Source organism: Puntigrus tetrazona, chromosome 20 (genome assembly GCF_018831695.1).
Source record: "Puntigrus tetrazona isolate hp1 chromosome 20, ASM1883169v1, whole genome shotgun sequence".
Lineage (NCBI taxonomy): Eukaryota > Metazoa > Chordata > Actinopteri > Cypriniformes > Cyprinidae > Puntigrus > Puntigrus tetrazona.
Window position 1 is genome coordinate 9,690,846 of NC_056718.1, and position 22,174 is coordinate 9,713,019.

At 36.4% G+C, this 22,174-nt stretch overlaps 2 protein-coding genes across 2 annotated transcripts; both read right to left on the reverse strand.

Annotated features, from left to right (window-relative positions):
• Positions 1-278: 278 nt before the first annotated feature.
• On the reverse strand, positions 279-9,693 carry si:ch73-74h11.1 (desmoglein-2). The gene is made up of 14 exons (XM_043220518.1): positions 9,663-9,693; positions 8,328-8,470; positions 5,870-6,028; positions 5,631-5,769; positions 5,357-5,526; positions 5,128-5,262; positions 4,848-5,033; positions 3,963-4,669; positions 3,575-3,717; positions 3,165-3,386; positions 2,059-2,298; positions 1,856-1,974; positions 1,435-1,761; positions 279-1,124 (listed from the first exon to the last, which is right to left on the reverse strand). The coding sequence occupies exons 1-14, from the start codon at positions 9,691-9,693 to the stop codon at positions 279-281; spliced, it is 3,567 nt and encodes a 1,188-aa protein (XP_043076453.1).
• Positions 9,694-11,053: 1,360 nt separating this feature from the next.
• On the reverse strand, positions 11,054-20,629 carry zmp:0000001074 (desmoglein-2). The gene is made up of 14 exons (XM_043220090.1): positions 20,530-20,629; positions 18,681-18,803; positions 17,755-17,910; positions 17,357-17,498; positions 17,087-17,256; positions 16,856-16,990; positions 15,685-15,870; positions 15,071-15,465; positions 14,697-14,839; positions 14,269-14,490; positions 13,844-14,083; positions 13,629-13,750; positions 13,263-13,544; positions 11,054-13,021 (listed from the first exon to the last, which is right to left on the reverse strand). The coding sequence occupies exons 1-14, from the start codon at positions 20,581-20,583 to the stop codon at positions 11,891-11,893; spliced, it is 3,501 nt and encodes a 1,166-aa protein (XP_043076025.1). The 5' UTR covers positions 20,584-20,629; the 3' UTR covers positions 11,054-11,890.
• Between the last annotated feature and the right edge of the window lie 1,545 nt (positions 20,630-22,174).

The following is a 22,174-nucleotide window of genomic DNA, read 5'->3' on the forward strand; positions in this document are numbered from 1 at the left end:
TATATATATATATATATATATATATATATAATTACTTTCTTTCTAGTTTTATCACTTCAATATAACAGTATCCACAAAAATTTTAAGCAACTGTTTCAACATAAGAAATGTTTCTTGAGCATCCCACTTGCATATCTATCTATCTATCTATCTATCTATCTATCTATCTATCTATCTATCTATCTATCTATCTATCTGTCTATCATTTTTCCCTTCTCAAAATGGGATTTAATTTTGTACCCTGTCTTTGTGACTTCTCTTCTTGGACCTTCTCACATCTATTTAGATGGCACAGTGTCCACTTCTTTTGTACCAAGTGGCTTAACTGGTGTCTTCTTTTTCTTTTGTTGGCCCAGTGCTGGTACATCAGCAAGCAAGACTGGTGGTTTGCTAGTCGCCCCTTGCAGTTGGTTCTCCTGAAAATGGGTCTGCATTAGCAGTACTCCTCCAGGTGATCCAATGGGAGATGAGACAGGGCTAAATCCCAGCAGAGTCTCCTGTTCCTGTCCTTCCATTTGCAGCTGTATGGGTTGATTAGCAGCTACAGGGGCTCCATTTATCACATACATTGCTTGTTGTCCTCGGTTCAGAGTCGTCTGTGAAACGTTTCCACCTTGAAGGATCAAACCTTCCGTCCCAGGGTTCCCATTTATTACATACAAACCCTGAGTGGTACTCTCAACAAAAACTGTGTTTGGTATTTGCTGCTCCACCAGGTAGAATAGAGGCTGCTGTTGCATAAAAAGCATCTCACTTGCTTTGGCACTTGGAAGCGTGGATGATTTATTAACCGTCTCAACTCTGGTTACAGAGCTTTGGTGAACTTCTTGTGGAGGTGGGGTGGTTTTAGTAACCTGGATGGTGCTAGTACTGATGGAGCTCTCGGTTTTGAAGTTGGTTTCAACTGATTTAACTACTTGAGGGGGTACAGGAGTTTTTGGAGGATGGCATAGTTCTGCTAATGTAAGGAACTTTGACCCAAGGTTGTTGAGGAACTCCAAGTCATCGTCAGATTCAAGTAGGCTGCAACGACCAACAGAGCCAGCTGGACTTCCTTGACCCTCATACTTGTACAACAGAAGACCATCTGTCAGAGTAGGGTTCGCTGCAAGACAGCTTGCTTTCTGTAATTAAGAATCACAAGCCATTATTTTTAAGGAAGGAAACTGTTTCTTGGAGGTTATAGTGCATTAAAGAATAATCATATGATATTCAGATTTGGTAAACTGAGACAGCTGATTCATTGAAAGGAGCTTGATTTTGATTTTTTCCAAAAATTGCTATGTTCTTTCCAAGAAGGACTTGGACAGATATTCATCAAATAACATTTGAAAATTTAATTGGTTTGTCACACAAAAGGTACTGTATTACTGTAGAAGACTTTTTGAATATGTTGTTTGAAAAAAAAAAAAAAAAGATTAATTAATCTCATACCTGAGAGAAGTAATCATCGAGAAAGGCATCTTCCAATGCCATATCCTCATAAATGTCTTGTTTTTCAAATGTGAGTGATGTAGAGTAGAGAGCACTGTTACGCTGGTTGGCTGTAGAAAAGGTGTTTTTCCGGGACCAAAACCTTTTATTGTCAGTTTCTGTAATTCCTTCGTTTATTTCCTGCTTGTATGTTCTGCTTTCATTAGTGACTCTTGCTTGAAAGGGCATTGAAGATACATTGTTGGATACATAGTTGGAAACTATTCCATCCTGAAGCAGTTGTTTTTGGTCTATTGTAGCAACAGGACTGCTGAGAAGAGGAACATCCTACAGGACATACAAAATCAAATTCACATGATGTAAAACCAAAGTGTGTTTTATTATATTAACCAAGTTCTAATTTTAATTTAACATAATTTACCTTGTCCTCCCCTATGCCTTCAGTATGATATGCAATAAGAGATTCTTTAGCGTCAAAGGGCAAATCTGTGAATTCACTCACATTCCTACACTGGCAGAAGATCAGGAGGAAGGGTACCACTGAAAATACAATGAGCAAAGACTTTTATAAGCACTTTTAGGATGTCAAGCTGTATGAGTGTGTTGCACACATGAATAACTTACACAGGAGCAAAGCTGCGCCACTGAGGAACAAGCCAATGGCTGGTGTTCCTATTTTGAATGTTAAGCCACGCTGTGCAGCCAGTCTCGGCCCACATGAGCCTTTTTTCTCACATTTGCAAACTTCTACCTCAAACTTTTGGTTTTCTGGACAGGCCAGACCCTGAGCATCTGAGATCTTCACTGCCAACTTGTACATGCCAGCCCACAAGGCCTCCAGTGCATGAAAGCTGACTGTTGTTCCTGTAAATAGAAGAGAATTGTACTCTAGTAATTCATACACATTGCATTTGAGTGTTAGTTAAGTGTTTTAAAGTGTTAGTTCACCCCAAAATGACAATTCTGGCATTAATTACTTACCCTCATGTCGTTCCAAAGCTTTAAGACCTTTGTTCATCTTTGGAATGCAAATTAAGACGTTTTTGATTAAATCGGAGAGTCATTTGACCCTCCATAGACAGCAACTGACATGATCCAGGTCCAGAAGTATAGTAAATACATTGGTAAAATAGTCCATGTGACACAAGAGGCTCAACAAAGAGGCTTTTGCAATGCTATGAGTGATGTTTTTTTGTGCAAAGGAAACAAAAATAACGTAATTTACTTAACCATTCTTCTCCCGAGTTACATCTTCCGTTATTATAGAGAGCATTACAAAGTTTATGCAAGCTTTCCCCTAGGTGCAAACAACATTTATTACACAGATTCCATTCATTTGCAAGCTTTCCCTCCCCAATTTAAACAACACTATTATGTCAAATACATTCATAAGTCCTCTCCAAAATGGCAGAAGACATAATCTATATTAATCTGTTATTTTTGTTTTCATTGCACAAAAAGGTATTCTCTCAGCATTGCAAAACCGAAGTTGAGCCACTGATGTCACATGGATTGTTTTACTGATGCATTTACTGATGTTTCTGGATCTGGGAAAACGTCAGTTGTGCTGCTATCTATGGAGGGTCAGCTAGCTCTCCCATGTCAAAATCAAAAATATATTAATTTGTGTTCTGAAGGTCTTACGGGTTTGGATGAGGGTGAGTTTAATGACACCATTTTAAATTTAGGGTAAACTAACCCTTTAAGTGAATAAACCTGCTTCGTTTTACCATTTATAGGAACCATCTCCCATTTTCCAACACTTTCCTCTTCTATTAGAACAAATTGATAAGGTGCTCCATTTGGATCGGCATCCTCATCAAAAGCTGTGACGTTTACTACTTTATTATTATCACAAGTTTGAAGATAGTTGCTGGTCAGTGTGGGGCAGTGATCATTTGAGTCCTCCACCTTTAATGCTATTGTCCCAGTTGCTGTCTTAGCTGGCACATCTAAAAAAAAGTTAACATTTTAAGAGAAAACATATATCTATACCAAAAAAAATGTAAATAACATTACTTAGATACTTATTAACATTTACATATTTTGCCCTGGACCTCAAAACCAGTCATAAGTAGCACAGGTATATTTGTACCAACAGCCAATGATACATCGTATTTTTCAAAATTATGATGCTTGCCTTGAGTCATGCAGATAATCTTTGCAAAGTAGGTTCCATTGACCAAAAACTTTGATTCTCGATCAGGAGCCTTGGTCAGTTTAATCTCAGCAGTTTCCTCATCAATGCTTAGCCAGTTATCAGGATCATGACCTTTAGCATATCTGGATGTTTAATTAATAATAAAAACAATGAAAAAATCATCTGATCAAAGATTATCAGGCCTCTTTATAAACAAGAACAATGAAATCAATGAACTGCATTAATAATCGCAATCAGCAATACCATTAATTACAGATAAAGTCAATGAATATAATTCTCTCTCTGTACATGTGTATATTTAAGTAATACTATGATTTATAATCCAAGATAACCATATATTACCTTAAAAAAACTAATCAAAGCTCACCTAACATTTTCAGCTGGTTCTCCAGTGTCACCATCCAACGCAGCATATGTTCCCAGCACTATTGGGAAATCTTCATCATCTGGATCTTCTGACACTGGGAAGTCTTTCACAGAAGGTGAGAAGCTAGGACCATCGGGTTGGTTGTTTACACTGATCTTAACTGGGTAACCTTTCCCAGCTGGTTTTTTATCGGGCTCAGATCCAGGTTTACCAGATGGTTTAGTACCAGGTTTTGTTCCAGGCTTGACACCAGGTGAGGGGCCGGGTTTGGCTCCAGGCTTAACTCCAGGTTTAACTCCAGGCTTACCATCAGGTTTAAGCCCTACATCACCACCTGCATCCACTCCCACATCCACTCCAGCACCCAGATCCAATCCAGCATCCAGTCCAGCATCTATATCCAATCCAGCATCCAAATCCAGTCCTGCGTCCAGTCCTCCACCCAGTCCAGCATCTAGTCCTGCGTCTAGTCCAGCGTCTAGTCCAGCGTCCAGTCCAGCATCCAGTCCTACTCCCAAACCTAATCCTACTCCTAACCCAGCTCCCAAACCTGCTCCCACCCCAGCCCCTGCTCCTAGCCCCGCACCAGCTCCTAAATCCTTGTCTAGATTAACATCCAGCTCTAAAGCACTTCCATTTATGAAAGGGGCTACATTTGAAATAACCAGACTGAGGTCCAGTTCTTTCACCTTTTCAAAATCAACAGGCTTCAGAGAGGCATGGAAAAGAAAAAAAAGACAATATGAATAAGATACATAATGTAGGCTACCCTAACAGGAGAAGTGACTCTGAGTCAGACACAAAAAAAAACAGTTTAAAATACATTTGACATGTTCTTGGAAGAATTCTTGGAATATGGTTTTAAAAAAACATATTTGCAGTTACCTTGACAAGTTTTAGAATTCCCTCATTTGTTTTAGGGTCCGTTTCAATAGAGAAGAGATTGTCTTCATTTCCTTTTTGGATATCAAACACTGCCAGCCAGTTATCAGTGAATTCCAGATCCTTGTCCAGAGCTTTAATCCTCATGACAACCACATCAATCACACCTTCATCAACACTGCCTGAATACTAACAGGGAAAAAGACTGATACAATGCCAACTATGGCACAAAACACATTTATGTTAATCCTGCCATTCACAGCTAGATATTATAAGATCTTACCTCGTCTTTCTCAAGAGTGGGAACATTGTCATTTATATCCAAAATATGAATCTTCACCGTGCCTGTTCCTGTGTTACCAGAAGGAGCTCCGTTCATATCAACACCTTGAACTATTAAAGTATATGTGTCGTGTCTCTGTAAAAGACAGTTTGTTATGAATCTGGATTTTAAGGGTCATGTTGCATGTTTTCATTTTTCATTTCCACATAATTTATAACACACCAGTTACCTCTCTATCCAGAGTTTTTTCCTTCACATAGAGTATCCCAGTTGCTGTATTAATGGAGAACATATGCCCGGATTCGGCTGGGGTTTGTCTTAATATACTGTATGCTATTTTGGAATTAAGAGTGTCTGGTTCATCCGCGTCAGTAGCTTTTATTCGCATGAAAGGTGTTCCTGTTGTTTCAGAAACATGATGACAGAAAAATATAGCCTATTTCAGTTAAGTATATAATATCAAGTATTTGACTATTTAAGGACAATATGGTAATGCAACCCACCAATCTTGCTGCTTTCTTTCACAGATCCCCTTTGTAGTTTGAATATTGGTGTGTTATCATTCTGATCCTCAACTTTAATTTTCAGCTCGATGTTTTCCTCTGCTATTGATCCGTTACGAAATTTTGCTATGCCAGTCAACTACAGAGGAACAAAAATGATTTATGACTGATTAATTCAATTATCATATCAACAATAACCTCATTTCCTGTATGTGTCTAAAGTGTGGAGCACAACTCACGTTATATAAGGATGTTTTCTCTCTGTCTAGCAGGCCGGTGACCCTAACAAAGCCATTTTCAGGATTGATGACAAATAAGTTATAGGGTGCCTTGTCAGCGCCGTGACCTGTTAGTCCATATTCCACCATCTGCCAGTTAATGTCTTTATCAGACCGGATCTAAAAAAAGAAAGCAAGACAATATTGAGAATGCCTGTGAATATTGAGCATTTAAATATGTGAATGTAAAGGCGCAGTCACATCAGGCGAATATTAAGTGAAAAACATCAGTCGTTAGGTTTGAGGTTCAGGTAGTGATGGCTTTCGTAAGTGTTAAATATGCATATTGTGCTGGTGTCACACACGTGGACTGTGTTGTGCCATGTGCTCCGTGTGCCCTACCTGCCGTTCCTGTTAATTGTATCATTGTTTTCAGCTGTGTCTTGTTAATTTAGTCGATTACTATATTGCCTGTATTTATTCCCTGTGTGTTTCAGCTCCGTTTGTCCGATCCCGTCGATGTTTTATGTGGTTTAGTTTATCTGCCTGTCTGCCTGTTTGCCTACCTACCCGACGTATTATTCCTTTATGTGTGCATGATTAAAATCGTTAACTTTATATTCTCGTCGTGTGCTCCTTCTCTCTAAACCACACCGTGACAGATTTATGTGTAAATCGCTTTTTCATACATATATCTATATACGTTTGTTATATGTTGGTAAATAATGAGGGTAAATCAATAGCAAAACTCCAGAGCTTGTTAATCTGAACGTGAAATTGAATTCGAAGTTGCAAATTATTATTTAAATTACAAATGTGTAAAATGACATTCACATAAAGAAAGTGACACGCACAGATATGTACGAGATATTTCCTCGATGTACAACTTCAAGTCAGCATTTACCACGTCTCAGATCTGGCTCTACAACTTCCAAAATCCAAATCCGTTTGACTTTTGGTACTCTTCATTTTTTTTTTTTTTTTTTTTTAGCTTAGTTATATTTAGTTAATTTCAAGAGATTTTGATACTAAATAATATGAGCAATAATTATGATTTATGGATGACCAATTAAAATATAACATTTTCTAATATGCTTATTTATATTCTAGTTAATGTAGTATTGTGGGTTTTATTGTATATTGTTGTTTGTATTTTGTGTTCTTGCACTAATTATGTCTTTGCCTTGCACTAATTTTGTCTTTGCACTGTTTGCACTAGTCTGCACACTGGGTTTGCACGCTACTCCCCTGCTGTTTGCACTAGTCTGCACACGTTGCACTTTATGTGGCTAAGACACTGTCTTAGCTCAGTATGTGAGTTCTTTTGTATTGTGTTGTAAGTGTGACTCCATGTAGCACCAGGTCCTGGAGAAACGTTGTCTCATTTCACTATGTACTGCACAGCTATATGTAGTTGAAATGACAATAAAAAGCCACTTGACTTGACTAAAATAGAGAAAATATTTTTAAATTCCAGTGCAAAGAGGCTAATTAGAGGCACGGTGGGCAGAAAGATTAATATGCAATGACCTTATGTCTGTTCAATAAATACATTAATTAATCTCTACTCTAGTTGTACAAAACAGCAGCAATTTATTACAGCAATATTACACTGCGATACGAATTAGGATATACATATAAAAGATGTTTTATTTGTATATCAGATAATAATACCTGAATGACACATTGAATGCAGTCTTAAAATCCTGGAAAAGCTAATGATATTCAAGGAAACAGTTTGCAGTGTTTTACAAATAACTGATGCATATACATAAAAAAGAAGATACGTTTCTTCTGCACAGCAAGTCGTGATGGCTCGCGTTGTTCATTAGTCAGACATCGACCAATACAATGTCTGTATTCGCACTCTAGTCCCACCCCCAACTCTGATCTTTCTCACGTCTGCATTTGCAAAGTGCACAAGTGAGTTTTACAACAGCAATATTGCAAAAAGTGTAGCAAAAGTCAAAGCAGTAGGATTTGGAGTTGTACAGTCAGATCTGAGATCCGAGTAAATGCTGACTTGAGCATCGAAGTGCAAAAGTAAATATGTTGGGCATATTTATGTGGGTTTCTTTTCGTTATGTGAATGTCATAAATTCTGTCGCAACAGAGAATATCTTTAAACACATTTTAAAATACTGTGTAGGTAAGCAATATTATATTCACATTTTATTTAAATAATTTATGCAATTAAATTAAGCAAAAATATGCAAAATATAAAGATTGTAGAGTTAAAATGTATAATTAATATATATATATTTTTGTTTAGTCAGGAGGACGTATTAAGCAGTATGTAGGACAGCTTATGAAACAGGTGAAAAGGTCAAGCTTTAAGAACCAGTAGATCCAGATCTCAAGTTTTTTCAGATGATAGCACAAACAAAAAAAGATTGACATTAGGACCACCCATTGCAAGCATATGCAAAATATGTCGTTGGGTTAGGTGCGAGGGAAAATAAAGCTGTAAAATGCTTACTTTTGCCACAAACTCCTCTTTTGTATAGTCAACATTCTCATAAAGTCTCGTTGGTGGAAGAATCCACTCTCGTTTTCTTCGACTAGATCTGCCGTTGGCTCTCGATGCCTGAAGAATTAGATTTTTCCAGAATGTTAGACATACTTATATTTAATGCACTGGCATTACTTATTAGTACTCTTATTAACCATCTTTTTAAAATCACAATATTTCATAAAACTGTATTATCGTCAAAAGAAAGATAAAACACGCTCAGAAAAAATGTACAAAACTGTCAATGCGGAGGTAGACAAACATGCTTATTAGTATCTTCAAGGGACATATAATGTACATATTACTACCTTTTAAAAGGGTGCCACTTTAGTGTTGAAAGAATATATCTAAATATTCTGCATATTAAATATTGCGCAATTCATGTGAAGATTTGTTCTTCCTATATTTTAATGACCTTTTCATCAATTTTAGCGTCAGCTGGTCAAATCCAAAAGCTAACAATAATGGATTGCTGTAGCACAGGTGTGAATCACGTGAAAGCATGTATCCTTTTACATGCTTTCTCTCTATGCTTGTAAATGCTTTTGGGAATTATTTATGGCCTGCCATCACGGCACTTCAGAGGTGTGCATAGGAATGAACAGAATTGAAAAAGGCAGTTAAAATCGATCTGCTTGGCTGAAAACAACATGCAGCTCGTTTAAGCCACACACACACACACACACACACACACACACACACACACATATATATATATATATATATATACTGTAAACCTTTCCACTTTACTGTAAACTGAACTAGTACACATTGTTCCAAGTATATGCTGAGGTGACAGTATGCTTTCTGCTATAAGAACCTGCTGCTGTAGCATAGAGGGCAGGTTTTAACTTGAGACTATACTGCCCACAGGCGTTTTTCATATTAACAAATTATAGACGCTTCTGTTTTCCAGTGGTTAAAATAACAAAAGGCCACGGCAATTAGTTACTATTACGATACCCATTGTATGGCACTGTAGCGGTTTGCTATATAATATGCAAAGATATAACAATGGGAACACAAAATAACCCGATCAAACTGAATTAATCAGACCAACTCTATCCATTTAACACTGTCACATCCAAAAGCTGTAAAATAAAAATAATAATAAATTGCTTCTGGTGAAGAAAACAAAACGGCTTTAGAAGTGATCAAAAACAGCAAATTACTATAGTATGCATTGTATGCTATGTACGTGTAATTATTACATTTGCTTAAATATATGTGAAAGAGACACAACCGAGCTTGATTTTTTCGTTTATTTCATGCCAAAACACCTGTTGGTTCGGTGTCACTTACCACAATCCCGCACAGCAGCAGAACCAAACATATTCGTCCAAGCCAAAGGGGAGACATGAGGGCTGTAGGTCAGATGTAAGCAGTCAGTCCTTGTTCCTCGTATCTTCTCAGTATTGACCCGTTGATCAGAGCTGAGCTTGTGTAGAGGGTGGGAAGTGGGGGGCAGGTAACTGATCACTTTTTGGGTGGGGCATTTGAAAGAGCACACCCAGGCGTGAGACTCGTTTGCTGTAGAAAAGCCCCCTACCACCTCTCTCTCCACTCTCTGCTTCAAGTAAGCGCTAAATGAAGATATTTCAAATTCATTTTATATAAAGGCAGGTAATGCGGCAGGTTTAAACTGTAAACTCAAGATATAGTGACCATGACAGTCGTATGTGAGGCGTGTGCGCGTGAACATGAAAACTATAGTATGCTTACTTTGCATATTGCAAAAAATGATTCATACAGATGTCCTATTAGATCATTACCTGTTAGAATCACATTACCTATGAATGTGTTCACAAATGTTTGAAATACACAAAGAGTACTTCAGTATTGAGCACAGTGCAAAAAATGCTTTTCTAGCCTAGATTTTTTTGTCTTGTTTCCAGGCAAAATGTCTAAAAATAAAAGTAAAATAATGCTGTTTTCTGTTTGAAATATAATTATTTTGCTTAACCCACTAGCAGATTATATGGCTTGTTCTAAGCACTTAATTTTGACTTCTTTTTTTGTGAAAACTTGAAGAAAACTTGTCTAGATTGATACATTTTTTTAACGAGACAAAAACCTAGGCTTTGCAGTTTGTTGTTTTATCATTTTAAATTAGACAAACCTCTTTTTGTGAGATTTTTGGCCTGACATGCAATGTTTCATTCAGTCATCTGGAACTTGTTTTAATAACTTGATATGCAAAACAGTTATAAAAACTTCATTAGTGTAGCTTATGTGTTCAAATACTTTTCAGTTCAAGTAAATGTACTGGCCACACTTTAAAGAACTTTGGGAATTCACCTGTGCTACAAGTTCATGTGCTACACCTCTCACCGAAATGCAGTCCGCCCGAAGCAAACCATAAACAATCAGGAAACACCCATCCAGGGGTGCGGTTCCAAGAAGCATCATTAGCTATGTATGGTCGTTAGTTCCACTGAACTCTGTAACGACCAAAGTTGTACATTTCCTACAGTTTCATACCACTAGATGGTGTGAATCACAAAACAAGCTCTCTCTACCTCTCTTTATTTACTGCTTATATAGTGTTGCAGTAGTAAGTAACGATAAAGGTAAGAGCGGCTATGCAATGCACAACACACCTAATTACTGAGCATTAAAGCTGGAGTAATGATTTGAATAAATGATTTGAATAAATCATTACCCTTATCTGGGTTACAAAGGATTTTGTGAACTGTTCTTTAGTCATTTTCAACTTTATTTAGAGCAAAACACCACATGTATTTTTGAAACTGTTGAAACTACCGAAAAAAAGAAAAGAAAAAAACATCATTGCCATAAAACCCCCCACAAAACCTAACATTAACTTAACAAGTTTTTATTCACAGAATATTAAACCAGAATATTAAAACAGTTGTACATTCACATAAGATTGACTGTTGTTCACCATAATGCTAATATAATGGAAGTCTATGGAATTATGTGACTGAACTGATTAATAATAATCAACACAATTACATATGATAAAATTTGATTACAGAATTTACAGAAATAAAAGCTTTAGAACACTACATAATCAGAGTGTACCTTTTTTGTTCATTTTAAATCATGTAATCTTTAATCAAGTTATTTATTGTTGTATACAATGTACGTCAATGTGTTAAGGTTTTCCTTGAAATCTTATCAGTAGATTTAAGATGTAACACAAACTGCAACATGTTTAACAATATCGGTCTTGAAATAGGTTCAAAGCACCTAGGCCAAGTAGATATTAAAAAATGCAAAATATATATAAATATATATATATAAAAAGCTCATACTCACTTATTGTTTCATTTTAATATTGCATACTAATAACTCATCTAATGCTTAAATTAGTGCTCCTCTGTGAACAATCCAATCCTGGGAATGAATAAGGTATTACTGACTCTAAACCGAAAATTAGATTACTGCTTAACGTTCATCTGCCCATTTGTTGTAAGTTCTTTGGATTTTGGCTTCATGAAGTTCTAACTTTGGACGATGTAGAACGAAATAACTGTCTGTTTGCTGCCTGAGGAAGTTCCACTAGACTACTGGACAAGTGGGAGCTGGCTTGAACCCTCTAGAATTATGGGACCACTAACCAATGGTCTGCTCTGTCCACCTTTCCCTGATACAATGTTCTGAACACCATTTACTAATAGCTCACTTTTATTAACCTGTCCTGTTGGAGCTTGAGGCAGTCTCACTATGTTTGGAGTTCCTGGGCCTCCAGTCAAAACATTGCTTTCATTGACAGGACTTTCTATAATTGTTACTGTCCCTTTATTCTGTGCACTGGAAAGGGAGCCATCAATCACTGTTTGGTTCATATGTACCATTCCACTCAACTCTTGAGAACTTACTGGGTAAAGAAGTTGAGGGCTCAAGGGATGATGACTTGGACTTAGACCTGCAACAAATACTTTGCCTTCATTTGCTGAACCATCAATAAGAGTTACTCTACCCTGCACGTTATCTCTTAACAACTGCAATGAACCGATTCCATCTAATTGTTGCTGTGCCATCATTACAAGGTTTGCAGTTGGTGAAACATTCTGAATGACAACAGAATTAACTTCCCCTAAACTTTCAGTAACCATGATCGGACTCTGAGGTACAATATTTGAGTACAAGACTGAATCGCCAATGGTGTTGTTTGCTAGAACAGCCTGTTGTCCACTACTTAAATATGCAAGTATATGACTGTTACCTTGAGTCTGAATACTCCCAGCTTCTGGAGTTCCATTAATTATGTACAAACCTTGCCCAAGCCCATCCTCTGACAGCAAAACACTGCTTGCCACTGGCTGGTTGAATCCATAGTACATAGGTTCCTGTACAAAAATCCCCTGATTAGGTTTGGATTGGACAAGGGGTGATTTAACAGGTATCTCTTCTGGACTGGGCTGGACAATGTTGGTCACGTGACTGGAAGTTGCAGCTGTGTTTGGTGTTGTCTCAACAGTATTAACAATAACTTTTGGGTCAGTCTGTCTGAATCCACACACCTCAGCCAAGGTGTTGAACTTTGAACCCAGGTTGTTCAAGAACTCCAGATCATCATTAGACTCAATGAAGCTGAGGCTGTCATTTGAACCTGTAACAGATCCTTCACCTTCATAATCATAGTGCTTCAGTCCTTGCTTTGGAGAATCATTCTCTGATATATAACTGGATTTCTGCAAAAGAATGAGGAGAAGTGAAATTTTACATGGATTTTCCTTCAGAAGACATTAACTGATTGACTGGAGTCTGCAGCTATTTGGACTCTTATTCTGATGGAACCAATCTATTAGTGAGTACGTGATGTAATGCTTAATTTCTGCAAATCACTTTTTTCTGCAAATGTACAATGCAGAATTTGGGGGAATTGTTCCTTTAAGTACACCTCAATACAAATGTAAGAAAAAAATCACATACATGTGCAAGGTATTGTTTTAGTAATGAGTCGAGTGAGATTTGTTGTTCCTTCCACCTTGCAGAGTTTTCCACATTTATGTCATAGTAATAGCCTCCAAATACACTCTTCTGCATCATTCCAACCATTTTAGGACTGTTATTTACAGCCTGGTTTACAGCCTGAGTTTCATTCACTGGGATATTAGAATCAGCTTCCATCATTCTTAAAGGTTCTTTGGATAATTTAATGTCATTGCTGCCTTCATTGTGGAGTTTTGGTGGCATGCTCATCATAAGATCACCCTGCAAGAGAAAAAGAATCAGTTATCATATAAATGTTCTACACTTTCACTTCTTCCCTGTGCAAAATCACAAAGGTTTTTTTACCCCATATGTTACTTTTTCTTCTGTGCAATATGTGATAAGATGTTGCTTTGTTTCAAATGGCATTTCAATAAATGTTTTTCCATGATTCCCACATTCACATTGCATTATAGCCATAAGCGACACTAAAAGAAGAGAAAGACAATCACATTTAAAATGTATGTCTGTTTTACCCACTAATAATAAATGTACACACAGAAAAGTAAACTCGAGGTTACCGATGAGGCAGAGGAATCCTAGAATTAGGAAACTAATTCCTGCTGCTCCAAAGTTGGCTGATGTAGTGCGTACGCCTGCCACTTTTGAAACACAAAACGTTCCTTCAGAGCAAGTGCAGACTTCTAAATGGAGGACTTGCTTATCGGGGCAGGCCAGTCCTTGCTTGTCTCTGATCTCCATGGTAACTTCATAAAAACCAGGCCATAAGTCATCTTCAGCGTGCAGTGAAACACTTACATCTGAAGAGGTGAAAAAGGGTGAGAAACTTGACTATTACATGAAAGTAAACAAGAATGGTTATTATCTTTGTAGGCCTGGCGGGATTGCTATCCGTTTATTGTAAACAACAAAAAAAATGTTCTTAGTATTTTTCATCATTCAGACCCTTGCAAATAAATAAATAATACTATCTGATTGGTATCACCATTTATTTGCTGGAGATTCCATTTGCCCTTTGTCTTCTCTTGTATCAATCTGAACTCTAGCGGAGCTCCGTTGGGATCTGAATCTTCATCTGCTGCTGTGACATTGACCACTCTGGCATCCCTGCAGACAGTCTGCACACTATCAAGGAGTTTTGGGCAGTTATCATTCAGGTCCTCTACTTGCAAAGCTATAGTCCCCGTAGACGTCTGAGCATGCAGTTCTAAAATGTATAACAAACACAAAACATACTGCTAACCTTTACTATTTAACATGTACACTCTGTTACAGTTAAAAAAACATCTCAGGATGCATCATGTGCAAAGTGTGGTGACTGCACTATTTGTTTAAATTTCGATAATGCCAATGAAAAACATAAGTATGTATGTCCAGTGTAAATATGTGCTTTGGCTTCTTGTTCCTACTAACCATCTGTAATGCAGAGGATCTTGGCATAGTAGGTCCCATTTACCACAAAAGGAGACTCACGATCTGGTACCTTGTTCAACTTTATCTCAGCTGTATTCATGTCAATAGAAATCCAGTTGTCAGGGTCATATCCCTTTGCATATCTAAAGAAACATGGACCACGACATTATTGCAATTTCAAATGCTTAAGGTTTAGCAGTTTGAAGGATTAAAGTTTATAACATTAAGATTCTGATTGGCAGTATAATACTGTAAAACTGAATAATGCCAAGGTGTATTAATGCACGCATTTGATATGCATGTCTTGAGTTATGTACTGCATATTCGAAACTCGTAAAGTCTTAAAACTGACTTTTTGTTCATGAAAAACTTACTTGACTTTTTCTGCAGTTTTGCCCGTGTCTTCTTCTGTAGCAGTGTAGGTGTCAATTACTCTTGGAAAAGAATTTTTGGTGTTTTCAGATACAGATATAGGCTTGATCTTTGGCTTGAACTTTGGGGCCTCTGGTTTGTTTTTGACACTGACATTTACTAAGTATTTCTTTTGCTTGAGCACACTGGAGTTTCCTCCATTAAACATATGTTGGCCACCTGCTCCAGATGCTCCACCTGCACCTGCACCTGCACCTCCTGCTCCTGCTCCTGCTCCTGCTCCTGCTCCTGCTCCTGCTCCTGCTCCTGCTCCACTCACTAGAGGTGCTCCTGGAGGGGCTTTGTTTGCAACAACTAGATTCAGCTTCATATCAGATGCTGACTCAAAGTCAACAGGCTAGTGGGGAGAACAAGGTGAAATTAATTACTCCAAAAGTTTTTTTTTTTTTTTTAAATAAACAAATGCATACATACATTTATAGAAATAACATACATAAACAAATACATAATCTTCTAACTAATATGTACATAAACAGCACACCCTTATTACATTTCAGTCCTGATCTCCTTGCTTCCACCACATGATCTTTAAACTGTGTACAAAATAAGCACTGACCTTGTTCAGGTACAAAACACCCATATTTGTCTTCGAATTAGTTTCAATAGAGAAACGTCCATCCTCGTTCCCCGAGACTATTTCAAACTCGGCCAACCAATTGTCTGACATTTCTTCATCGTTATCCAGAGCCTGGATCCTCAAAACCTCAACAGGTGCCTCATTCTCATCAATACTTGCTGAAAACTATGAAACCAGATAAACAAAAAAATGTCCACACTTTTTTCTGACCAATTTTTCTTATACTATAGCACTTAATTGAGAGGAATACCCTCGAGATAAAGGAGTACAAATACGAATAAGCAGGCTTTAAAAAAGTGCCTAATCATAGTGGTAAACTAAGAATATACTTTTAATGTAATGTTTTCAGACACTGTTACTGCATGTTGTTATAAACAAGTACTTTATATGTTAATTAGCATTTGGTAGTCAATGCATCAAATTAAAAGTATACTTTTAATTGATAAAGGATACCCCAAAATTAAGGACTTTAACAAATTTGTCTTCTTCGTATCACCGTAAAAAGGCTTTCCACATTGTTTGCGTTTTGTCGCAATGTATGCACATGATGCAGCTGACACAGAACAACATACACTATTCATGTTCAGTGGATATTCTCCAAAATGGCATCAGGGTGAATCAATTTTACATACAAAAAGCATTCTCTTAGCTGCGTAAAATTACGATTGAACTCTTGATGTCACACATGCTATTTTCAATCTCTAATATTCGCTCTTATGAAAATGTGTATAAATATTACGGCAAATAAAAACAAAAACTTGTGGTATTGATATGCAACATGCACTTTGGCGTATTTATGACACGCATGTGTTTGGCGTGCATATAATGCGCAGTTTTACATGCATATCATAAGAAATTTGATACACGGTTTATACTCCACAACTCTAATCCTACACGTCACATAGCATAAAGACGCCAAAGTCAATTTATAAGGTCCGGTAGACTATTTTGCAGTTGTCCTTGCTCTGTTTCTGGACCTTGATTATGGCAATTACTTTGGAGTCTATGGAGGATCAGAGAGCTTAATATCTTGCATCTTGTTTTCTGAAGATGAACAAAGAGAGATTGATTTGATTCTTCTTTACAATGGTATTAAAAAAGATTTAAATGTCAGATTTAATGTCAAAACTGTGACACATTATACAGTCACCTCATCCTTCTCCAAAGTAGGAACATTGTCATTGACATCCAGGATATCTATAAATACAGTAGCTGTAGCAGAATTTCCTTCAGGACTTCCATACATGTCAGCAGCTTGCACCGTGAGAACAAAAGACCTGTGTTGCTGTTCGAGAGAAAGGAAACTTGAACATCCAGACGGTTTGGTGGCAACCAACACACAAGCACACATACAAATATCAGTATAACTAGCAACAAATACCTCTCTGTCGAGTGTTGGGTTGCTCACAGAGATTTTTCCATTGTCTTTATCAACAGCAAAGAAAAGCTGGCCATTGTTCGGCTCTTGCTTGATCAAGCTGTATGCTATCTTAGTATGAAGAGTGTTTGGCTCATCTGCATCTTTGGCCACAACTTGTGTTACAAAGGTACCTAGAAAGCAGAGAGTTATTACAACATCACACAAGCTCTTTGGGGTGAATTATTGATCATTAAAATCTAACAATTTTTGAGAAGAGCAATGCAGGCTCACCAACTGGGCTGCCCTCATAAACACTGCTTCGTTCTGGCTTGATGAAAACCGGCGGGTTATCATTCTGGTCCTCCACAATAATGTTGATTTTAATATTATCTTCAGCTATGGTGTTGTTAGCATGCCATGCAGTGCCGATAAGCTACAAGACAAAAAACAATGATAAAAATACTATAGAAAATAAAATTCATATTAGCTAGAAAAATCAGTGTGGAATTTGTGGATAGCATAAAGACTATTAGCAATGTATTGACATTGGGTATTTAATTGTAGTCAACTCTGCCAATCACTTAGTACAACATTTCTAGTTGACTAAACTAGAACTAAACTATTTTTAACAGTCTACAGTATAATGCATGACCTATACTTTGTATCTTAAACATGATTGTAATCCTCACGGTGTAGTATTGTCTTTCCTCACGATCCAGGGGCCGTGTAATGCGAACAAATCCTTTGTAAGTGTCTACTACAAAGTAACCAACAGGTGGCTGGTTGGCTCCTGGTCCTCTTAAAGTGTAGTGCAGCATTATCTTGTCATCGTTGTCTGATCGGATCTGAGACATTTCACATTGCATGGTTAAATTGCTCAAGTCAATGAAAAAGCAAAACAAAAGTTCCCGTAAAAAAGATATAATTTATACATGGAAAGTTAGTTCCGGCAATAATTTTAAAAAGTAAATAAAAAAAAAATTATAGAGGTTAAAGCATCCACGTCATAAAATTAAATAAAACCTACTTAACTTTTTTTCGCATCATGCACTAGAGCGATGTATATGTTTTTTTGGTCTTTTCTTTTTCAAATAATTGCATTTTTATCATTGCATCGCAACTTGGTATTTTGCTACATATGATTTTTGCTAGATTATTACTCAAATATGATTCAGAGAATACATATTTTCTTTGCTAAATTTTGCTCAACAACAACAGGTAGATTGCACACAGCAGTAAAACCGAATGAAGTCATCATCATTTTTACATCAATCATTAAGTCATTTTTTTTCACAACCCCTTCCTTTTTCCTTTTACCTTACTGTAAGAAAAATCATTCATTTATGTATAATAAATTAATTTGTTCCTAAACCTAATTGCTCTTGAGTGATACCTTAATTTAGACACATTTTCAGTCCTGTAGTCTTATTGCCTATATTCTAGTAGTAATAGTTTGTCCTCTGTTTGTGGAAAGTGCTGACAGCTGCTGTGTAACACAATTATCTTTAAATAGAAAATAATAATAAATAAATCAGGAATAACTTAATGTTGATACTGAAGCTATAATTGTAACGAGCTGTACATGCGGTGAGTATGGTATGGTGTTATCTATTACCTTGCCGACATAGTGCAGATAACTGTAGTCTACATTTTCTGTAAAGCGTTTGGCGGGAACGACCCATTCCCTTTTATGACGTTGCTTCCGTGAACCCGTCCGGCAGTATCCGGTGCTCAGGATCTGTTTAAAATAAATAAATAAATAAATAAATAAACATTCCATGCAGAATAAATACAAAAAATATATATTTTATATATATTTTTGTAAATTATAAGAATTTTATTGCACTTCGGGTGAGCGGAGTCCTTACTTGAGGACCTTTCCCAATGGCATTTACTTCAGTATAAAGCAAATTATATATATATATATATATATATATATATATATATATATATATATACATTTTTTTTTCTTTCTCGTTAACTGCTCTATATTTATGTTTAGGGGGCTGCTATTTGTAGTCCAGATGTGTTCATTTAAAATTATTTAAAAAAAAGACTTGTATGGACTTGTAAAGGCTTGTTTTGAGTTTTGAGATGCTTGGCTCCGTTTGCTTAACTTTCAGGCAGAAGTTGCTTGAAATGTAAAGACAGTTTTATTTTGATATTTACATGATTACACAATATTTTGAGTACAAGATTATTTTCTTAATTAAGAGGTTTTTATAGCTAAATAAAAAAGTGCTAATATAAAACAAACAAAAAAACGAAGTTCATAATAATTTAACTAGAAATTTATCTAGAATTTTCTGGAAAAAATCTGCTCCAGGTCAAAATGATTAAAGTACAACTGTCACGTGTTTGGACTGTTTGTTGTTGTTTTTTCTCGTCCCATGTGCTCTGTGTGCCCTACTTTCTGTCCTCTGTTAATTGTCTCATTGTGTTCAGGTGTGTTCAGTTAATTATGTCATTTTCTTTGTACTATATAAGTTCCTCTTTGTTCTATGTTAAATCGTCTGGTCTCGTCTCTGTATGCGTGAGGTTCCGGTCTGTCTGTCCATATTGCTATTTACTCTTTTGTGGAAGACTAAAAGCTGTTAAAGCTCACTGAATGCTCCTTCCTGCAACCACACCGTGACAACAACATGAGGGTTCATCGCAACATTTACTAAAACATTTTTAAGATGAACAGTTTTATCTGTTAACATTAATTATGTTGACATGTGCGGACAGATATTACAAACAGATTTTTTTTGGTGCCTGCAAATGTATGTTATAGAATTATAATATAACAAGCTTTGAAGTATTAAAATGATTAATATTTCACAATAAAAGTACATTTAATGTAATAAGCTCCCATTAGTTGAAGTTAAAGCTTAACACATTTCGGGGTTATGAGAAGACAACCATGAAAATGTATTAAAAATGGCATATTAAGGGAACAAGCATTTTATATAATATAAGATTAATAGACTGACTGGCTGATTAATTGATTGATTGATATCATTTTTTAAACTGCGCAATATGATGGGTGATGGGTAATGCGTAAAAGCAGTAACAAAAACAAAAGGAAACATGACAATATCATGGTAACATTCACGTTTTATTTTCTTTACTCATTAACGAGAAGTTGCTGATCAAATAGAATATAGTTTTAGTTGGAACTATTAAGCTATGGCTTTTTTATAAATCAGAATCAAAAAAATCGTATGCAGATTTTCAACGCGTTACGAAGATGAACTAAAAATGATCAATTATTATCGTAAAGAAAATGATCGAGGTTTTAGTAGATGCTGAAATAACATGAACTAAGATTAATAAAAGTTTTAGTAAGGGTTTTTCATGGTTAGTTCACGCTCCACTAATTTTAACAAATGGAACTTTGGCAACCTTCATCAAATAACTCTATCAGCCCGATTTTTCCGAAACAGCGTTTACCTGCAATATCCACATCTGTTTCTACTCACCTGCACAGCGAGGAACAGCAGCAAGGTCAGAGCCAGCGAAGTGCGTGGGAACATCTTCTAGAAAAGAGTGAGAGACCTTATCAAACTGACACTACTTTTGGCACCGCAAAAATATGCCTCCTGTATCTTTTGTTCCGCCCAGAAAAAAAAGCCTCATCGTGTGCCTCTTCCACCCTGCGTTTATCTGTGTGGGTTGGCGAATGACATGTTATCTAAGATCTGCTTCTGCGTAAAAGATACCACAAAACAAAACAAAAAATCATTACTACATGAAGAATTGTTATTAATTAGTCATTACTAAATGAATTACGGAATAATCATGCTCGATTTTAAAAATAGTCATTGACTATGTGTTACTACGGAAGCAAAGTTAAGGAATTGTTCTTTAGAAGTTTGGCTTTTGAAAGTTAATCATCCTGTCGATGCTGTAAATGGTACAGTTCTGAGGAATTCCGCTCATTAACATTTAAAGTTAATAACTTAATGAGTTATGCAGATGATTGTCACCCGTACAGTTCTGAGGAATTCCTCTTGTTAACATGTTGCATGCATGTTTCCTGGGACTTGGCCGTGACAACTGCAGGGCGGTTTTGCAAAGAACCTGATCAATATGAATTTGTTTTACATTGACTGAATGGAAGGAACGCATTAAATAGATGCGATTCATTTCTGAAGAAGAGGCCCTAGATACTTTCTTTTTCCAAGGTAAGAGTCGTGACACGTTTTCTTTAACAGATGTCTGTCTTTGATTTGAACAGCTTTTATACCTAATAGTGTCAAACCCACAAACCAGTTTCTAATGAAATTTCCTAACATCTCCACTGTTCATTACTGAAATAAAATATGCAACTCTATATAGTGTATTGTCTAAAGTAATTTTTTTTTTCTTTAGGAATTTTTATATCCGTCATGACAACTTTCACATTGATTTGCAAGGTAATGTACATGACAGTGTTAATATGTGTGTGGTCTGCTACGCTCTGCTATAAATCTTCTTTAGACCGGCTACTGCCAGTACATCCACAACATGTTGCTGTGAGCATGTAAGAAATACTGCCGCTGCACATAAAACATATACGAATAACCCCCGTAACAGCATACATAGACAGGTGGAGCTGAGGGAGGTGGAGGCTTTTTTTTGTAGCAATTGCAAGTTTGAATCTTCATATTTTTTTCACAGTTCTGACTGTATATCTCGCAATTCTGAGTCAAAAAAAAATGTAAATGAACTTCTAAATTATAATTGTTTTTATTCTATTCCTGAATCTGACTTGAACCCAGGATATTATTACATTAAAATATGAAGCATTACACTATTTTCCCGGAGATAAAATAAGAGCATGATGGAAGTGTACAGATCATTCACTGGTGCATAAAGATTTATTTGAGTTCTTTTAAGTGGTATTTAAGTATTATCAAGTATTTTACAATCACAAATCGCTAGCTTTGATTCAGCATTCTGCAAGTCATAAGCATTTTTTATGCTTGTTATGCACCGTGACAAACGTCATGTTCACATCACCTTTGCACTTACTCCAAATTTCTCTCAACATGGCAACATCAGATCTGTCAATAAATATAACAAAGTAACTGGTACAAATAAGCTGTTACTTTTTTAAAATAGTAACTCATTCTCAATTGATTC

Bases quoted from the DNA above. Each gene is read 5' to 3' on its own strand.
- si:ch73-74h11.1 (XM_043220518.1), bottom strand. From the start codon at position 9,693: ATGTTTGGTTCTGCTGCTGTGCGGGATTGTG. The intron at 6,029-8,327 runs GTAAGCATTTTA...TTCTTTTTTTAG, and splicing joins AAGAGGAGTTTGTGGCAAAA to ATCCGGTCTGATAAAGACAT. The intron at 2,299-3,164 runs GTAAAACGAAGC...TTCTATTTACAG, and splicing joins GGAGATGGTTCCTATAAATG to GAACAACAGTCAGCTTTCAT.
- zmp:0000001074 (XM_043220090.1), bottom strand. From the start codon at position 20,583: ATGTTCCCACGCACTTCGCTGGCTCTGACCTTGCTGCTGTTCCTCGCT. The intron at 17,911-18,680 runs GTAATAGATAAC...GAAATGTCTCAG, and splicing joins ATCTGCACTATGTCGGCAAG to ATCCGATCAGACAACGATGA. The intron at 14,491-14,696 runs GTTAGTAGGAAC...TATACATTTTAG, and splicing joins GATCCTCTGCATTACAGATG to AACTGCATGCTCAGACGTCT.